Source organism: Fukomys damarensis, unplaced genomic scaffold (genome assembly GCF_012274545.1).
Source record: "Fukomys damarensis isolate Sample0158 unplaced genomic scaffold, DMR_v1.0_HiC HiC_scaffold_30, whole genome shotgun sequence".
In the NCBI taxonomy this organism is placed as follows: Eukaryota; Metazoa; Chordata; class Mammalia; order Rodentia; family Bathyergidae; genus Fukomys; species Fukomys damarensis.
In genome coordinates, this window is record NW_022900942.1 from 60406303 (window position 1) to 60425125 (window position 18823).

Here is an 18823-nt window from a genome sequence, read left to right on the forward strand (position 1 = left end):
TAAAAAAAAAAAAAAAAAAAAAAAAAAAAGATAATTTTATAGGTGGGACAAGTGAGAAATAACATATCTGGGTTATAATACAATTATGTTGCTATTTGACAATGTTTACTGTATACTTAATGTTAAATCCTAAGTTCTACTGATTCTTAAATTCTACCAATACTATATACATATTTGTTTTTGAGACAGAATCTCCCCGTGTAATTCATGCTGGCCTTGAACTCACTCGGTAGCCAAGCCTGGCCTGGAACCCACAGTGATCCTCCTGCCTCAGCCTCCCAAATGCTGCAGTTATAGGCATGCGCCACCACGCCCAGCTGAACTGTGCCTCGTGCTTACCAGGCACGCACTGCGCCTTTGGATATGGATGTCATGAGGACTAAGCAGCGGTCAGAAAGCTTCGATCCAGCGCCCTGTACAGTGCTCCACTACACACATCAGCCCCACTGGAGGCCTGACCCGTCCCTGTCCCTGTGCACCCCAAGAACGAGGACACCGTGACTGGCCCGCCCACCTGGAGCTGCTGCGGCCGGCCAGCCCTGGACCACTTCTGCAGCTCTTCTTGGGCGGGGCCCTGCCCCAAGGCCCAGCGTGCTCCAAGCCCTGTGGCATTTCCTGAGCCAGTGACAGCCTTGAGGCAGGCCAGAGAAGGGAAGGGGGCCTGGCGGTGGGCAGGGTCAGAGGGCAGCAAGGCCACTGCATCCCTGGCCCTGGCGGGAGCTGGGATCACACCGGCGAGGGGGCAGGGCCTGGGGAAGGGGAGGAGCGGGACGGGGCACAGCCCAGCGGGGTCCCACCGCTCTCCTGTTCCTCAGGCCCACCAGCCCGGTTTCCTCATCCGCACCCCACCGTGCGACTTGCTGCGAAGGGGCGAAGGTGGCAGGGCAGCAGGTCGGTCGTTCCCAAGCCCGGGGTCCCGCGCCCCAGTGGGAAGGGAGAGACCGCCGGCCTAGGGCAGCTCTCCTGTCCTCCAGGGAAAGCGGAGGGTCGCTCCTTCCCACCGGGCACCCGCCACCAAAAACCCCCGCAAACAACCGAAGGTCTTCACAGGAAACATGGCTGAGTAGATTTTCTTCTTTAGTTTTTCCAAAAATAAAACCAAACCACATTCAGCTTCAACCTAATTGTCGGAAAAACAAATGATTCCCTCTCCTCCCTCCCACACCCTCTCCAGTATTCACAACTGAATGAAAAACAGGGGAGCCGGGCAGGGAGGCAGTAGCCAGTGGTTGGAAAATCAGGGCTCAGGACTATGCATATTAGGAAGTTAAGAAATCGGAGTCACGGTGGGGCAGCTGCCGATTTAGCGCGCGCGCGCGCGCGTCGGGGACCCGCTCTCAGCATCTTGGGGTGCTCTGAGAAGGGACCGGCAATGCTCAGCCCTTAGGGTAGCAGAGGGAACCTGGGGCCTGAAATCTGGGCTCTGTTTGGTCTCCTGATGCTGGAGGTGGAAGCCAGGGCCTCCCTCAAGCTCAGCGCACCCAGCACTGTGCCACAGCGCCCCAAAGACGCCCGACAACACTCAGCCTCAGGAGCTTGAGCTCCTCTCTGTAACCCCGGGGAATCATCACCCCGGGACTTCAGAGAGACCTGAGTGAAGAACGGGTGCGAAACCACGGGCACATAGGAGACCTTCAAGAAAGGAAGCTTCATGGTTTCTTTCATACAAAATGTTTTTGCTTTTAATTCCTATGATGCGGAAGGCAGGAAGGATCTGGCCTGGATTCTTAAAAAAGAAGGAAAACCTGGGTGCACACTGTTGGCAAATAAGGCTGCAAGTTTCCATCACTGATAATGATAAAAATTACGAAACCTCCTCAGGTTATTGAAAGGGGGTGATGGCCACTGAACTCCCCTGTGTGGGTCACGGGGGAGCAAAGGCCAGGGGAGCTTTGCCGGAGAGTCTCTTTGGTGTCCACTTCTCCTGTCATCTGACACCAGGCTCTTATGAAATCAGAAATACCAACTCCACTAGGATTCCCAAATCCCATAAATAAAGCCGTCCCCCTCCTGCTAAGCAATACAGGCGGCTTTGAACATTTCAAAGAAACCCTCCGAAGGGCACCGAGTTGAGTTGTGTTCCCTCCCACCGCCCGTCAGGCTGTCCTCTGCCTCCTGTCACCCCTTCCCGTCTGGAAAAGGTGCTGCTGACAGCCCGGCCTCACTGGGCTTTCTGAGTCCTTCCTGGCAGGAAATGATGGAAATTCCTGGCATTCTCATCTCTGCTGGTCAACTCTGCCTGTCAGCCTCCCGATGGCTGGGGAGAGGGATGCGCAGCCCTCCTGGCTGTTGGAGGAAGGCTCCTGGCTGGTGCTGTCCCCAAACCGGAAGATGAAGGCAGGCTTCCCGGGAGAGGCCCTAGGGGTGACAGTCCACCTGGAGCAGCTCTCCAAAGGCAGCTTGGCATCCTCTCAGCAGACTCTTTCGGGGTCTCTCTGCACTGGGCTGGGGGTGCCACTCCATGGTAGAGCTCAGCATGCACAAGGCCCCAGGTTCGAGTCCCAGCACCGCCAGTAGATTCAGCCGTGGGTCGAACTGTTAAAAATCCTCTTGCTATCCTGAGTGCAGCAGCACCACCTGCAAGGCAGCTACTTGGGAGACTGAGGCAAAAAGTTCATTTGAGGAATTCAAGGCCAGCCTGGGCTAAACTTAGCAAGATCCTGTCTCTCCATACAAAAGGGAGATTATTCTTGCTAATCTGAAATTATTTTTCAAGAAAAAGAAAAAAAAACAGGGTTACTTGAAGTTAGAGCTACAATTGGCCTGTGAAGTTGTGGATAAGCGCAACAAATAATTCAAGGACATACTTGAAACAAATAGTTTCAAAGAACAAACTTACTGGCCTGAGAGGGTGTCTGCACCCCTCTTTGGCCTGGAACCCTTAAATATTTTTTAAGTAGCTCCTTTAGAACTGTTCTGCCTTGTTTCCACCAAAGAGTTGAGCTCTTCTTCCCCAGAGAATGGGCCCTTTTACTTTTCGTTACTGTTTCACAGTGCAATTTTTCACATCTCCTGTCCTGGCCATTAAGAACCCCTAACCCTGAGCCCTGGGTTCTGTTTGTCAAACACAATCAGCAAATGTTCCCAGCTGCCCAGAGTCGCTCAGTGTGAGCCCTTAAACCCACCCATGATCATTACAGGCTGAGTTGCGCACGAAAGTACGGGCCCCGGCATCAAGACCTGGTCTGTCCCGTGTCACCAGTGGGGCTCCCGCGGATGACCAGGTGATGTCATTCCCTCTGCCTTTGGGCAAAGCAGGAAGATGAGGGGTTCCAAGGCCCTGCATGCTATTTTTGGATTTGGGGGGGGTACCAGGGATTGACCTCTGGTTTTTGAGGCAGCAGTGGCATCACTGAGCTAAATCCCCAGATCGCCTGTGCATGCTATTTTGTATGAAAACAGTGAGTGGGAGATAAATAGAAAGGTATCATCGTTGTACTGATCATATTCTATGGATGGAAAACAAACATTCACGGCCGGGAATTTCACATCCCAGAAAAGGAATTCTGCCAAATTGTAACCACAGTTTCACCTCAATTAGCTCTGCGGGCAGAGGCCAAGAAATGCCGGCCCCCAAAGACTGATGAAAGCTTGAAAATGCTCACTTAATTAACTCTTCATCTCCCCAGTGCAGCTTTCATGACAGGAACAAATTAGCGGCAAAACCATCAGACTTCACCCCATCTCTTTTTCAGACACCTGCCCAGAACTCCGGGAAAGGGGCTAACAACTTTGGCATAGGGAAAGCCTGAAAAACGCTTTTTTTTTTTTTTAAATGCAGTAATGAGTCCATGAATAAACAAAGGAGATTGTACTGAAATAACCCAACACCAGCTAGGTCACCGGAAAGGGCGACACACTTTGCTGTTTAGGACAGTGCTATTCCAAATCTGGAAACACAGAATATCATGACAGAAATGGTCCTGGCTTTACACAGCACATGCTTCTGAATAACTCCAGAAATAAGCCAACCCAGGCACAACTCGCTAACACAGCAGTCCCTTTGTGTGGAGAGTAACTAACCCCTGTGCTGTGTTTCTTGTATTTGCATAAATAAGACATACCTAAAATTACACCGCAGCGAGTCTCTAAATTACCTGGTCTACTTCTGCAGAATTAAAAGCTGACACCTACACAGGTCTGTGTGTGCACGCATGCACGCACATGTACCGCACAGCGCAGCGAGGCCAACTTCACCTAGGCACGTGTCACTCGCTTACTGGCTAAGGCGGCCCGAGGCTCAGAGTTTGAGTAAATGGTTTCAAGTCACAAGAGTCACTCAGAGCAGGGCCTAGAGAGAGAGGCCTAGCCCATCTCCTGGCGCCTTCTCCCTCCAGCTCACTACCAACCTGCAGCACAAAAGGGACGGGACCCTCCCCTACAGGCTGAATTCAGCCAAACCTGAAGGCATGGTTCCTGGGCTCTGCTCAATTCGATGAGCAGATCCGGCCTCTGAGGGACCGAACACCCACGGTCTGAAGCACCGGGCCTGCATGCTAGGCCCTGTGAAAGTGGCCAGGCCTTCCCTAGGACGCCAGCCTGCGAACTGGAAGATGGAGAATCTTCCAACACGGCCAAGGCACGATCCCTGAAGTCTCACCTCCCTGCCTGTAAAGTTAAAGGCCGACTTAAATAATCTCCAAGGTTCTCCCATCAACAAAACCCCGCTTTTCTTGCCCCATGCTGGTGTCATAGCTGTGTCTCGATGTCCCCCAAAGCCTGTGCAGTCATAGGTGGGGCCAGATCCAGAGTGTGTGATGCTGGGATTCCTGAGCAGTCCACCTGGCACCGCCCTAACCCCGGCAGCCTGCACAGAGTACAAAGGGGCTGGAAGGCTGCTGCTAAGACCCCTTGCTGTTTAGCTGCCCTGCATCTGCCATGGACTGCGCCTCCTCCTGTGAGGCTCCTCTGCCACGGGCCGCCCTGCCTCGGAGCCAGCTGACCATGCACTGAAACCTCTCTGAACCTTGAGACGAACAAACTTTTCCCCTTTAACTCTGGGGGTCAGGTGTGAGAGACATAAGTAAGACAGCTGATTTCCATCACTCTGCCTAGAAGCTGAGTCCAAGGATCCCCGGCCTCGGGCACATTTGTCATCACCTACCCCAAGACGTTCCCTCAGTTCGGCCTCATCCTCTACTTGTATGACTTGGTATTGTTTTCCTTGTCCTTCTGTTTCTGTTCTCCAGAACTTGTACGTTCTGTCTCCCGAATCACCAGCTGCCAATTCTCTTGCATAATTTAACTTGTAAATTAAAATCTCTTCAGCAACATACCATCTTTCGTGTTTTTCACCAAATCCCTACCCATCTAGCTAGTCATACAATTGTGAAATAACACATTTCCTATCAAGGTCACTCTTTTTAAAGAGACTTTTTCTCCTTTATTTTTACTTTTTTTTTTTTTTGGACACAGGGTCTCACTATGTAGCCCAGGGTGGCCTTGAACTCCTGGTGATGCTCCTGCCTCAGCCTCCCCAGTGCTGGGATCTCAGGTGTGCGCCACCACACTCAGCTCAAGACTTTTTCTCTTGGTGCTTCATATTTCTACTGATTTCCAAAACATAGGGACATCGATTTCTGTTGCCACACTGACAAGTTTGAGTTTCCCCTTTATCTCTGCCTTTCATGTTTCCTGGTTTGTGTTTTGTTTTCCTTTGCGGACCCCGGTGCCATCCCAGAAACACAGGAGCTTGTGAGGACCAGGAGGAGCTGGAGGGGAGAGGCCTGGGGCCACTGCTCCGCCAGGGCATGAATGGAGGCGCCATGGGCCTGGGGCCACTGCATTCCCAGCCCGCAGGCAATTTTCTTTCCCAGAAAGAAGCACAGAAGTGGGTTTCCAGAAGGAAAAATGCTACAACAACGGGGGAGCCAGAGCAGCTGGTGGTTGTTAACTTTAATCAATGTCCAGCCAGGATTTTTTTAAGCAACAGGAAATAGGTTCACTCTCTCTCTTTCATATTCATTCTCTCTCATTTTCTCTCTGTCCCTCCCCATCTGTGTGAGCTGCTGTGACGGCCCCAGCAGGAGTGCAACACAAAGATCCCTCCTCTCACCACTCTGGAAGGCGAAGTCTGCAGGCAGCCTCGGTTGGCTGAAGTAAAGCAGCTGGGTGGCTGCCCCGCCCAGGCTCTGAGGAACCCATCTCCTTGCTTTTTCCTGCTCTGAGAGCCGCCCAAATCCTCAGTGCGAGGCCCGCCCTGCACCGTCCCCCACACACTCAGCTCTTCACAGCCACATCTCCTCGGGCTTCCAAGGACTCCTGTGATGGCACCTGGGGGCCCCAGGGCGACCAGGACGGAACCTCTGCCCCTCCCGCACTCTTAACTTGACCACGTGGTAGACAACATTCAGGGTCCAGGATGGCGATGTGTTTGGGGGGCCCTGGCCCGGCCCTTCCCACAGCGCTGTGTGCAGTTGGCTTCCTGGAAAAGTCTCCTCTTTCCAGTCACCGACTGATACTAAGTCATGTGAGCGCAGCCTGAGCGACGGGAGAGACAGGGGTTTCTAAATAACAACACAGCCAGCGTGGCGGTACACACCTCAGGTGGCTGAGGCAGGAGGATCTCCATCTCCATGAGTTCAAGGCCAGCCTGGGCTACAGAGTGCGTTGAAGACCAGCATGAACCACAAAGCGAGACCCTGTCTCAAAATACCTAATAGGTAAATAACAATGCAAAGAAATCCCATGAATTTTGGCTCAGATTTCCCTTTCCCACCATATGGGAAGCAAGGTAGCAAGCCACCGGCTCTGAACTCAGGCCAACAGACATCGCACCCTTCCCCACACTGGGGCACAGCTCCTATCCACAGCCCCTGGGAGGCCGGGCCGTCGGCCACCTCTTCCACAGAACCTCGGAACTCAGAGCCGCCACGTTCCGGGAGCCAGTCCAGCAGTGGGCCCAGCCCCACCCCAGGCCAAGCGAGGAGAGACGCAGAGCTTTGCTCGAACTCACCAAACCGCTTGTAACCGAAGGACTGCACCTCCTCCTCCTCTGCGAAGTCGTCTGTGGGAGAAGAGGGGGCACAGCGTTAGCCTGGCACAGGGCACAGGGGCCCACGGCTCCGACGAACCAGCTCTCCCCTCCCCTTCGTCCCCAGGGCCCGCTGACACAGGCCACAGTCTCTGCACTCACTGACCCCACTCCTGCAGTGCTCTTCCTGGTTTTCTTTTACTGCCACATGGAGGATCTAACTGAGGGCCTTTGCAGTGAGCCAGATTCCCAGCTCATTTTCATTTTGAGACCAGGTATCATGAATTTGTGATCCTCCTACCTCAGCCTCCTAGGGGGCTGGGATTATAGGTGTGCACAAGTGTGCCCCCTCCTGTTCTCAATGTGACTTCTAATTCAGATCTCCGCAAAGTGTGGCTCTTTCAAATTGCCTTTTTGCAGCTCGGTGTGGTGGTACATGCCTATAATCCCAGCACTTGCAAGGCTGAGGCAGGAGGATCTCCATGAGTTCAAGGCCAAATAGCAGGACCCTGTCTCAAAAAAAAAAAAAAAAAAAAAAAAGATGCCTTTCCAACTATTCAGCCACTCCTTGTCACACTGCATTATTTCAGTATTACTCTGATAGCTTGCTGTTTTCTCACATGTGTAAGTGTGTGAGTTTATTACTGTCACTGTGCTTCTTGTTGGTAGAAACTTTTTCTACCTAAATTCAAATGACTAAATTCCCAATGCTTAAAATAGTGCCTGTCTGAGGGCAAGGGCTTAATAAATGTTGCTGGATGAAAGACTGAACAATCAATGTCAAAGGTCCTGAGTTCAATTCCAGGCACCAGGGGGGAAAAACCCTCAAACGTGTCGAACACAAGCCACTGACCCCACACCCTGGCTCAGCGCCACTGCGGCACCAGCTTGCAATCAGGGGGCTGATGAGGAGATGCTGCCACCCAACATCGCCCGGAACTTCTGTGCTTCCCGTGACCAGCCTGGGAAATGACCCAAAGTCCAGGCACAGGTTCTATTCAATGTGTAGAAAGTTACAAAATAGCTGAAAAATCATTAAGTCCAGACTAGGCCTTGAACCTGCACTCCTCCTGCCTCAGCCTCCTGAGTGCCAGGGTAACAGGTGTGCGCCACCGTGCACTTGAGTTTTGTGTCTGGCACGGCACTGCCTCGGCGTTCCTGACCCAGCCCTCAGCGAACCCCGTGGGCAGCAGTGTCCACTTCACCCAGCTCTCGCCACAGGCAGAGACAGCCAGGCCCAGAGTGAGCCACAGTCTGGTGATCAGGAGGGGAAGACGCTGCCTCCGGGACAGGCGTGGACTCCCCAGCCGGATGTGGCCTGGCTAGAGCCAAGCCCCGAAACGGTACCAAGCATCACGGAAACACGACCCAGAGCGCCTCAGAGTCAGGGTCTGGTAGAAAAAGCATAAAACACACATGAAGCCGGGCATGGCGGCACTCGGGCTCCGGGGTAATCCTGGCCCTCAGGAGGCTGAGGCAGGAGGATTGCTGCAGACTGGAAGGCAGCCTGGGCTACAAAGTGAGTTCACGGCCAGCCCCAACTACATGGCCAGACTCTGCCTCCAAAAATAAATAGATGAATGATAAAAACACAGGTGAGAAAGCCACTGTGGGAGAGAGGCCTCTGCATTGTGCCACTGTCTGACTGTTCTGGGGACAGGAAGGAGGCGCTGCTTTGGGGTCTAGAAGGCAGATGTTCGCGGTCATGCTTTCTGTGTCTCAGGTCAGAGCTGTGCCCACGGAGGAGCACCCTGACAGGATGGCACCTTCCCACCGACGCAAATCAACCCCTTACTCTTCCAGCTACTTAGGAATCTGAGGCCTCTGCATTGTGCCACTGTCTGACTGTTCTGGGGACAGGAAGGAGGCGCTGCTTTGGGGTCTAGAAGGCAGATGTTCGCGGTCATGCTTTCTGTGTCTCAGGTCAGAGCTGTGCCCACGGAGGAGCACCCTGACAGGATGGCACCTTCCCACCGACGCAAATCAACCCCTTACTCTTCCAGCTACTTAGGAATCTATCCTGTGAGTGGCTGCACCTGGTCTATGTGCTCTTTCTCTTTGCTTTCGTTTTACTTTTTGTTCTTTTTGAGATAAGGTCTAGCTATGTAGTCCAGCCTGGCCTTGACTCACTGTGTAGCCCATGCTGGCCTCGGTCTCACAGTGATCCTCCTGCCTCAGCCTCTCAAGCTTAGACGCATCCATCTGCTCATTTACTCGATGTGGTCCCTCAGCTCCCTCGGGTACCACTAAACGTGAGGTGCCGGCACACCTCGTTGTTCAGGGATGACGGCTGTGCGGGGGACAAGTCTCCACACGCTCAGTACAGGCGCAGCTTTTCCCCCAAATATTTCCACTCCTGCTGGCTCTGGGACGCAGCACCGGACGGCGAGCTGTGGAAGGCCCACTGTGCCTCCTGTTTCACGACCTCCAGCCCCCGGGGGCTGAGGAGACTTGGCCCGCAGGTTCACCCAGGAGCACACAGCCCAGACCTCTTGCACTGCCGAAGCTGTTTTCAGCGGGGCTACCATTGGTTTGGTTGTTTGTTTGTTTTCTTTTCCCTCTTGGATCTTTTTCACATGCAGCTTTACCCTGGCTCCTTTCTGCTTCCTGAAGTTTCCCTGGGAACTCACATGCATCATATTTTTGTTATTAAAGCAGTTCAGTCCTGTCCCTGCCTCTCCCTCCGAATTAACATACTCAAACCCATTAAGGGCTCAAGAAAACAAAGGTCTAACCAGCAGGCCACCCATGCTAGGGCTGCCCAATGGTCTCCTGAGTTTTGTCTTAGCCCTCATTCCAAAGGATTAGCCAGCATTTTTTTCACAATACTTAGGATTGAATCCAGGGGCCTCAGCACCGAGCTACATCCCCCCCAGTCCTTTTATATTTTGAGACACAACCTCCATAAACTGCCTATGCCTGGCTCACTTGCAATCCTCCTGCCTCAGCCTCCCACAGTGTTGGGATTACAGGTGTGCACTATTGCACCCAGTTGGATTAGCCATTCCTATAACAGCTACTAGAAGAATAAAAACATTTCAAGGTGGGGATTTAGCTCAGCGGTTCCACTGCCTGCCTCGCAAGCGCAAGGACCCCAAGTTTGATCCCTGGTACCAAAAAAAATTTTTTTTCTATATTACCCAAGGCTGCTGGGCATGGTGGCGCATGCCTGTAATCCCAGCATTCAGGAGGCTGAGGCAGGAGGATCACTGTGAGACCAGACTGGGCTACATTAGTGAGTTCCAGGTCAGTCTCAACTACATAGTGAGACCCTGTCTCAAAAAAACAAACAAACAAACAAATCTCTTACCCAATGCTTAAAGTACAATATTCCACAATATCTGAGGATCACTGATAAAATACCACAGATAACTTCTGACTGCAGTCACCAGGAATTATACAGAAGTCTTGCTTTCTGTGTCTGTGTCTTAGGGGAGTGAAGGAAAACAAACGTATTACAACCCTTTCCAGGTAGTTCATAGTGGTTTAACTATCTGAGAGGTGCTAAGAGAGAAGCAACAATGACTTCTTTACATGTTTTACTTAAGTGTTTTCAATCATTCACTCTAGAAGCCTCTCTTCCTAGCCTTCAAAGCTGGGCAGGGTTCGGGCCGGAAAGCTGTGTCTTCCGCGGCTTTGCTTTGGGCAAGGGTGGGGGCTCTGGCTGGGGCAGAACAGCTCACCTCCTAGCGGGGAGGTGAGAGCAGAAACGGGGAGAACAGGTGCCCTAGGCCCTTCCAGCCACGCCCACCCGCTAAGCTGGGCCCGTCCGGAAGTCAGAAGCACAGCGCTCGGCGCTTCCCAGCACCAGGGACTGAACATTCCAGAGAGCACAAGGCTACCGTGAGGCTCCACCACATGGCACCACACTGACAGGTTTCACTGTGACAGGGGGCCTAGTAGTATGTGCAGCGCTCCATCCCCTCTCAAAGCCTCCTCCCCACGCTGGGCGGACCCAAGGTAAAAGTGTCCTGCTTGTCTCTGAGGTAGCAGGGCCTGTGAAGGTGACATTTTCAGAGATCCATCTCCTCGGGCGGCGTGCCCCTCCCCACAATCCACAGAATGAAACCTATTCTAAAACAAGACAAAACAACGAAGACTTCTAAGTTCTGCAGTGACTATAACCTGATAGGAACTCTGACTATTTTCAGAGAAGAAGCATCCTCAACATACTAAATGACAAGTGTTTTAAGATTCATATCTAAAAGCACATATCATGTTATTTTTACTTTCATTGGTAACTGGCACAGAGCCCCAACAGCTAGAGGTCTTTCTTCTGGTGCCAGGAATTGAACTCAGGGTCTTTGCACTGGGCTACATCTCCAGTCCTTTATTTATTTATTTTTATTTTGAGATATGGTCTTGTTAAGCTGCCGGGCTGTCCTCAAACTTGGGATCTGCCTGCCTCAGCCTCCCAGAACGCTGGGATGGCAGGCATGTGCCACACCTGGCTTGCACAGAGATTTTCTGACAGTAACTTTTGGATGTCCTAGATGCTTGAGGGTCACACGTACACAAAGGCTCCAGCCAGTCAGGACGGCCCTGCGAACACTTTGCCTTCCTCACCCCATACTCCCCTCCATCTTTCCTGGTATTCCGGTTCCGGTTCTGTTGGCACCGGATGGAAAGCCACTTGGAACCAGGAAACTTGTCCCCTGTACCTCAGCAACCAGCACGCTTATGGCACATGATGGTGCTAATTCTTGTCGAAAATTATGCAAACTAGAGTTATCCAGGCCTTGATCTCTCCCACTAGCTCCTGAACTCCTTAGGGGAAGTGGTTAGGTCTCTCTCCTTCTGGATGCCGCCCACGTTTGGGGAAGACGGGAGAAGTCACATTTAGTCAGCACCCACTGAATACAGGCGTCATTGTGTCGTGTTTCCTGTTTACAGATGAGAAGACTGAGGCCCAGAAAAGTCAGGATGATTTGACACAAGGTCTCACGGCAGCCTGTGAGCATCCAGACCCAGACAAGGGCCCATGTGTGGGACTCGGGAATTCTAGGCCCCAAGGGTGACTGAACCCTGTCCACTCCCAGGAAAGCCAAGAAGTGACGGTTTGTGCAGCAGAGCCCTGGGAAGGCTTAGGAGCTAAGGGTACAGGTAACTGAGAAGGGGGACCGCAGTGAGGCCAACACAGGACGACTGGTTGAACACACGTAAGAAGCACCTGGCTCAAACCGAGATGGTACGGGCTGGTGTGAGCTTAGCACACACAGGGACTTTAATTCCACGCCCAGCACCACAAACCAACCCAGAAAGGACAGGTTAATACGGTGACAAAAATATAGAGAAATCAGAGCCCTCTTACACTGTGGATGAAGTGTAAAAATCACGCAGCTGCCGCAGAAAAGTCTGGTGACTTCTCAAAAAATCCAACATACAGCCAGGTGGGGTGCCACACACCTATAATCCCAGGATTTTGAGGCTGAGGCAGGAGGATCGCTGTGAGTTGGAGGCCAACCTGAGCAATATATGAGCTTAAGGCCAGTCTGGACTACATAATGAGATCCTGTCTCACAAAATTTCTATGAAGAATTTATTATGTACTACAATCATGTACTAATAGAAACTAAAAATGGAAAATAAAAATAAAAATTAAACATAGTTACAATATCATCCAGCCATTCTACTCCTAGATCTACACCCAAAGAAATGAAAACTATAAAAACTCACACATGAATGTTGTAACAGCTCAGAAAGGGAGACAGCGGAAATGCTCCCCAAATGATAATGAATATATTTTGGTATATACACAATGGAATATTATTCACCAATAAAAAGGAACGGAGCACTGACACGTACGAACATACGACCCTGAACACATGCTAATAAGCAAAAGAAGTCAGTCTGCAAACCACCACATAGGGTGGAATTCCACTTCTAGGAAAAGTTGACATCTGGCAAATCTACAAAGTCACAGCAATTGAGCTGTAGGGAGAGTGACAGCCAACACAGCCAGCCCAGCAACTCTTGGGACCCCCAGGTGCAGGTGTGAACCAGCACGGCTGAGTGAGCTGTCACCGCCCAGCTCAGGCGCAGCCACAGCATCGCCTTTAATCCCAGTATTTGGGAGGCTGAGGCAGGAGGATCACCATGAGTTCCAGGTCAGCCACGGCTACACAGTCAGACTCTGTCTCAAACCCAATCCTCCTCAACAAACCCAGCAGACACACTTGCTTTAGGAGCAGAGAGATAAGAGATCTTGTTCCTTCCTTTATAGTTCAAAATTCAAGGCATTTCTGTTACTTGTATCCCTAAATGAGTCTCGGATGCTAAAGCCGATTTCCCTCAGCAGCTACCAGCTTCAGCAACTTTAGAGGACACAGCAAGTCTGCCACTCGAAGCGTTGGCACCCACCGGGCGTGGTGGCAGAGTCCTGCGATCCTGGCACTCCAGAGGCTGAGGCAGGAAGATAGCCCAGAGATCCAGGCCAAACCTGTCTCAAGTAACCTCAATAGTTTTAAAAGCAAATAAAAACATTGTTCTTTAACGTAACTCACCCTTTAGAGAAACATAACCTATGATATAAACTACAATTCAAGGTAATGAATCAGCTCCAATTTTTGCCCCAAATGAAAATGGCCCCCGTCTTCAGCCTAAAATATGAGCCCCTCACATAGTCTGCTTCCTCCTTGAACCTGGGCTCCAGGGGCCTGTGTGTGAGTCCTACCTGGCCATCCTGACTGCAAACTCTGAGGACAGGGCTTTATTTACTGGTGTTACTGGTGTTTCCACAGTCCCTTGCACACAAACAGTTCACACCAGATATTTGCTTTTAAAACATGCCGGCCGTGGTGGTGCACACGTAATCCCAGCACTTGGGAGGCTGAGGCAGGGGAGTCGCAGCGAGCTTGAGGTCAGCCTGGGCTATGTAGTGAGTTCAGGGCCAGCCTGCACTACAAAGTGAGACCCTGTCTGAAAAAAACAAACAAACAAAAATGGGGCTGAGGGTATAGCTCAGTGGTAAAACACTCACCGAGCACGCACAAGGCCCTGGGTTGGATACCTAGCATAAACTAAAGAAAACAAAGAGCGCAGCACAGCGGCGCCTGCCTGTACTCTCAGCTCCTAGGGAGGCTGAGACAGGAGGATCCTGAGTTTGAGGGCAGCCTGGGCAACTTAGCAAGATCCAGTCTTAAAATGTAAAAAGGGAGGGCCGGGGATCTAGCTCAGTGATGCTGCTGCCTGCCTCACAAGCGAAGGACCCGAGTTCAATCCCAGGTGCCAGTAAAAAAAAACGTAAAAAGGGAGAGGGCTAGGGTGCGACTCAGTGGGACAGCATCCCTGGGTTCGAGCTCCAGGACTAAAGAAAGGAAAGGAGGAGAGGAGAAGACAGGAGAGGAAAAGGAAATCAATTAGGACTTGGTGGTCGAACCTCAAGTAATAGAAATATGACAGCTTCATGGAAAATTAACGCTAATGAAACAGACAACCTGGCGTAGGGCTAAACCTTATGTATACATACATCTGTCCTGACTTAGTGACAATTTTGCTTCATGCACGCTTCCTGGATTGGATGCCATAACCTTGCTGAATAAAACCGGACACTGGCTGAGGGATTTAGCTCAGTGGTGCCGCCGCCTGCCTTGCAAGTGCAAAGTCCGAGTTCAATCCCCGGCGCCAAAAAAAAAAACAAAAAAACAAAACAACTGGACCCTGGATTGAGACAGGGATCTTTACGGAAATGTGCCATGATCAGCAGGCGCAACAGCGCTGCTGGGAACTCAGCGCTCCTGAGAAAATGAAGCACCTGTACGCATATTTACGGAGCTTGCACTGCTTTGAGAGCAGGCAGGAAAACTGCACCATCGCTGCAGTGACAAACTTCTAAGTGTGATCCCAGCACGGAGGTGGGGCTGACTTTTGATGCCAAGGACAGTGACAGGGTGACTGATGGCGAGAGCTGACGCAGGGTGAGGTGACAGGCGGGCCGGCACTGTGGCTCACCCGGGACTGCTCGGCCCCGGGGTCAGGGACAGCACATCTGCCATCAGAACGGTAACATCAGCACTGGGCCCTCGCCTTCCGGGTCCAAACGGTATCACTTGATGGAATTAACACAAGTGGCTCAGAAATCCGAGGAGGCAGCAGAAGCAGCGGATTACAGCGTGCAGCTGACTACAAAGCCAAACACTCGGTGCCTCTTACATACACAGCATTCCAAGCAACGCAGCTGCGTCACCCTCTCAATCCTCAACCAGCGCTCAGACCAACACGCGCTCCTTCCAGCTGGGCGTCGTGGCACACACCTGTGATACCGGCGCTCAGGAGGCCGAGGCAAGAGAATCACAGAGTTTGAGGACAGCTGGGCCACATAATGAGGCCCTGTCAGTCACGCACACAAATCAAACCTGCCCCTGGAAATGGCACCTCTGACATTTCAGGAGCTCTCCCGTGTGGATTCTGCAGCCAGATGGTGTGAGTTTGAATGCTGACTTCCCCACTGAGCAGCCAGGTAGCCTCGGACCCGACAACCTCTCTGAGCGCAAGTTTTCCTACCTGTAGCTGGGGGAATAATAATGACAGGCAGGTGGGAACCGAGAATGGTGGCGCATACCTGTAGTCATAAGAGGCTGAGGCAGGAGGATCGCTGTGAGTTCAAGCTCAGCCTGAAGTGTGTGCTGAAAACCTGTCTCCAAAAAAAAGCCAGGCATGGTGGTGCACGCCTGTAATCCAGCACTCGGGAGGCTGAGGCAGGAGGATCGCTGTGAGTCCGAGACCAGCCTGGGCTACATAGTGAGTTCCAGGTCAGTCTCACCTGCATAGTGAGACCCGGTCTCAAAAAACCAAAGAGAGGCGGGGAGGGGAGGGAAAGGGAGAGGAGAGGGAGGACTGTCATGGTGCGTGCTCAGTACACGAGACATCGTTAGAGGGGGAAATACCCAGGACTCTAAGAGGCCCATCAGAAATACCCAAGAAGTTGTCTGTGGGCACAAACCACAGTTCAGAGGGCCCCTGTCCCCAGCACAGGACCTAGTCCTGCCTTGTGACCACTGACAGCCTCTGTGGCTGAGACAGCCTGGCCTTAGGGGGACACGAGGCCTGGCAGGGGCGGGGCCTGCTCTCCAGGGACAGGGCCCCTCCTTCCCACCCAGGAGCCCCCTGGCCCCCGGGGCCTCCCAGAGGGATCACCCGCAATCTGGGCTCACCCGAAGTGCAGCAGGCTTTTCCCGTCACCAAATGGAGGTGTGTTTTCTCACTGGAAAGCTAATACTTCGAGGCCCATGTAGCTTACTTTTGCAGTGGTTGCATCGCTGTGGTGAAACAGTATCTTAATGAGAGTAAGCATGTATTAAGAAAATCAGATCCCAATCTGCTAGCTTTCCCATCTCCCCATCACCACAGCCACATGGCAAAGAGTGGGAGGTGGAGGCAAGAATCTGAGGAAACTGCACGAAGACCACAAAGAAAAGCTATGCTTAGCAATAATTAAACTTCCCCTTAAGAATGTCAAGCATCTGCAAATCAGTGACAAGTCAAAATACAACCCGAGGAAGAGTAGCCTTGCAGCCCAATCAGTGAAAGGGAAGCCGCCCGGTTCTGCTATTTTGTTTTTATCCTCCATGCTTGCTGGCTTAGTATCCTAGTCATCCTTAAATTCCGAGAAAGCAAGGAGAGAGTCCCAAAAAACAGGGAGTGGGAGAAATATACTGCTTACCAGTTCTCTTTTGGAAAGTATTACTGTCAAACAGTATTTTAGAAATGTTTATATACAAAAGTACAAAAATAAGCAGCTGAACACTGTGTTTCAAGGTGCCGAGCCCCTCCTCGTGTTAAATGAGAACCGTGGCTTGGACCTGGGATATCCCCAGTGGCGCTGGCTGTTTTCAGTCGTCTCTTAGGCAACAAGGGCTGCTGCACTGAAACTCACCAATATCCTCAACTTGCTGACCCAGAAGTGTGATTTAGTAACAGCACATCCAATGCTAGGGGAGTCAGACTCCTCCCTAAAAAGTGTATGTGTCCAACAACCATAAGCTGTTATATGGTGCAGTCGAGCTAATGAAAGATGAAATTAAACATACGTTAAAACAAACTTCCAACCGAGCATGGTGGCACTCAGTAATCCCAGCACTTAGGAGGCTGAGGCAAGAGGATTGCTGTGAGTTCGAGACCAGCCTGGGCTAAATAGTGAGTTCCAGGTCAGTTTCAACTACATAGTGAGACCCTGTCTCAAAAAAAAAAAAAAAAAAAACCTTCCTGTTTTCATCAGTTTGTAGGACTTCAAGGACTGCAGCAGCGGGGATAGAAAATTTCTCCTAGAAAATATAATGATGTCATTATTTTGGTTAGTTGGGACTCCAGCAGGGGGGGTAAAGAACTTGCTGAGTGCAACCGATAGGTGGCGCTGTGGTACAGGGCCGTTTGAGACCCTCCAGAACCCAGGTTATGGGAAAGTCGGGTCCAAGGTTTAAACGTCAGAATTGGAAAGGTTCTCCCACCTCAAAAAGGTACCCTGAAAAGGCATGAGACTTGCACAGGATCTACTGCTTTGGCAAATGAAATTCTGTAGGGCCGGGGATTTAGCTCAGCGGTTCGGTGGCCTGCCTTGCAAACGCAAGGACCCGAGTTCAATCCCCGGTACCAAAAAGCAAACAAACAAACAAAATTCTGTAACTTCCACAGTAGCCACTGATTTTGCATGTGGCTAAAGAATGTTTTGCTGGCTCCAAGCTTGCTCCCGGTACCAAAATCTGGGGTGCTGGAGTTCCTTACGGGAAGATGGCACAGGGCTGATGTGGGCGCTCAGCGCTAGAGCACAAGTCCAGGGTGCTTGAGGTCCTGGATCAGAACCACAACAAAATAAAAGCAGGTCTCCGCGTACAAGCGTCACACGCCCTCCAGAACACTTTAAATCAGTTTTCAATGACTAATAATACCTCACACCAGGTGAGCGCTTTGTACACAGCTCCACTGCACTTCTAAGGAAAACCGGCCTGCACCTATCCGGCGCGGGCACAGCCCTTTCCGTTACTGTCAGTCCTCGGCTAGCTGAATCTTCAGGGGATGCAAACTCTCTTTGGACTTCAAACGCTTGCCGGGCTGGTCCTCCCCTCGTAGCATTCCGAGAAATCTAATTCCAGGGAAAACTGGAGCGTGATCGGCTGTGCCACACGATCAGCAACCCGGCGTGAGAATGCGGCCCTCGGACCAACCAGGCCGCAGCCCGCGCGCCGCGCTCCAGGCCTTGGCCCAGCTCCGCCTCGCTGGAGCCTGCTGGCTTCTCAGCCCAAATCCACACCAGGAGTTCCGCACTGGCGCCCCCGAGCCTCGGAAGCCACACAGGAAGGCGGCCAGGTCCCTTCTCCAGCTCCCTCCCCTCCCCGCCCGCGCGCTCACTTCCGGTGGGGAGGAAGGGGTTAGGACGCCCCCTCCTGGCCAGGGGTGTAGCTCCGCAGGGGAGCTCCTGTTCGGCCTCCGGGTTCGAACCTCAGCACAGCAACAAAACAGAACCTGTCAGGACTGACTGCAGTGCTCACGGGGGTCACAGCACTGCGGTTTGGCACTCGGTAGGCAGTAGAGATTATTACTGCCCCTCCTCTCCCTCATCTCACCGTAGTAGTAAAGAGATCTCCTACAGAATATTCTCACGTAAAGGGAGGCCCTCCAAAATGGCTGGTCTACACGGGGACCCCTGGACCTGCCTCCCCAACCGAGGCAAGATGATGGGGCTGTGTGGTAAAGACCGCGGAGGGTAAAACAGGAGCCTTCTCCTGGGGTGCGCAACCTGGTGGACAATGCTGCATAAATCACACCAAAAATGTGTTCAGAGCACAGTGTGGTGGCGCATGCCTGTAATTCCAGGACTCAGGGGCTGGGGATCTAGCTCAGTGGTGCCACCGCCTG

At 51.9% G+C, this 18823-nt stretch overlaps 1 protein-coding gene across 1 annotated transcript in view; it reads right to left on the reverse strand.

Moving 5' to 3' along the window:
* Positions 1-18823, reverse strand: part of Colec12 (collectin subfamily member 12) — a 172505-nt gene that overhangs the window by 131394 nt on the left and 22288 nt on the right. The window contains exons 4-6 of the mRNA XM_033757416.1: positions 17952-18050; positions 16126-16183; positions 6956-7006 (exon numbers count right to left, since the gene is read on the reverse strand). Of these exons, the coding sequence (XP_033613307.1) occupies positions 6956-7006; positions 16126-16183; positions 17952-18050 (208 nt within the window). The remainder of the gene's footprint in view (positions 1-6955; positions 7007-16125; positions 16184-17951; positions 18051-18823) is intronic.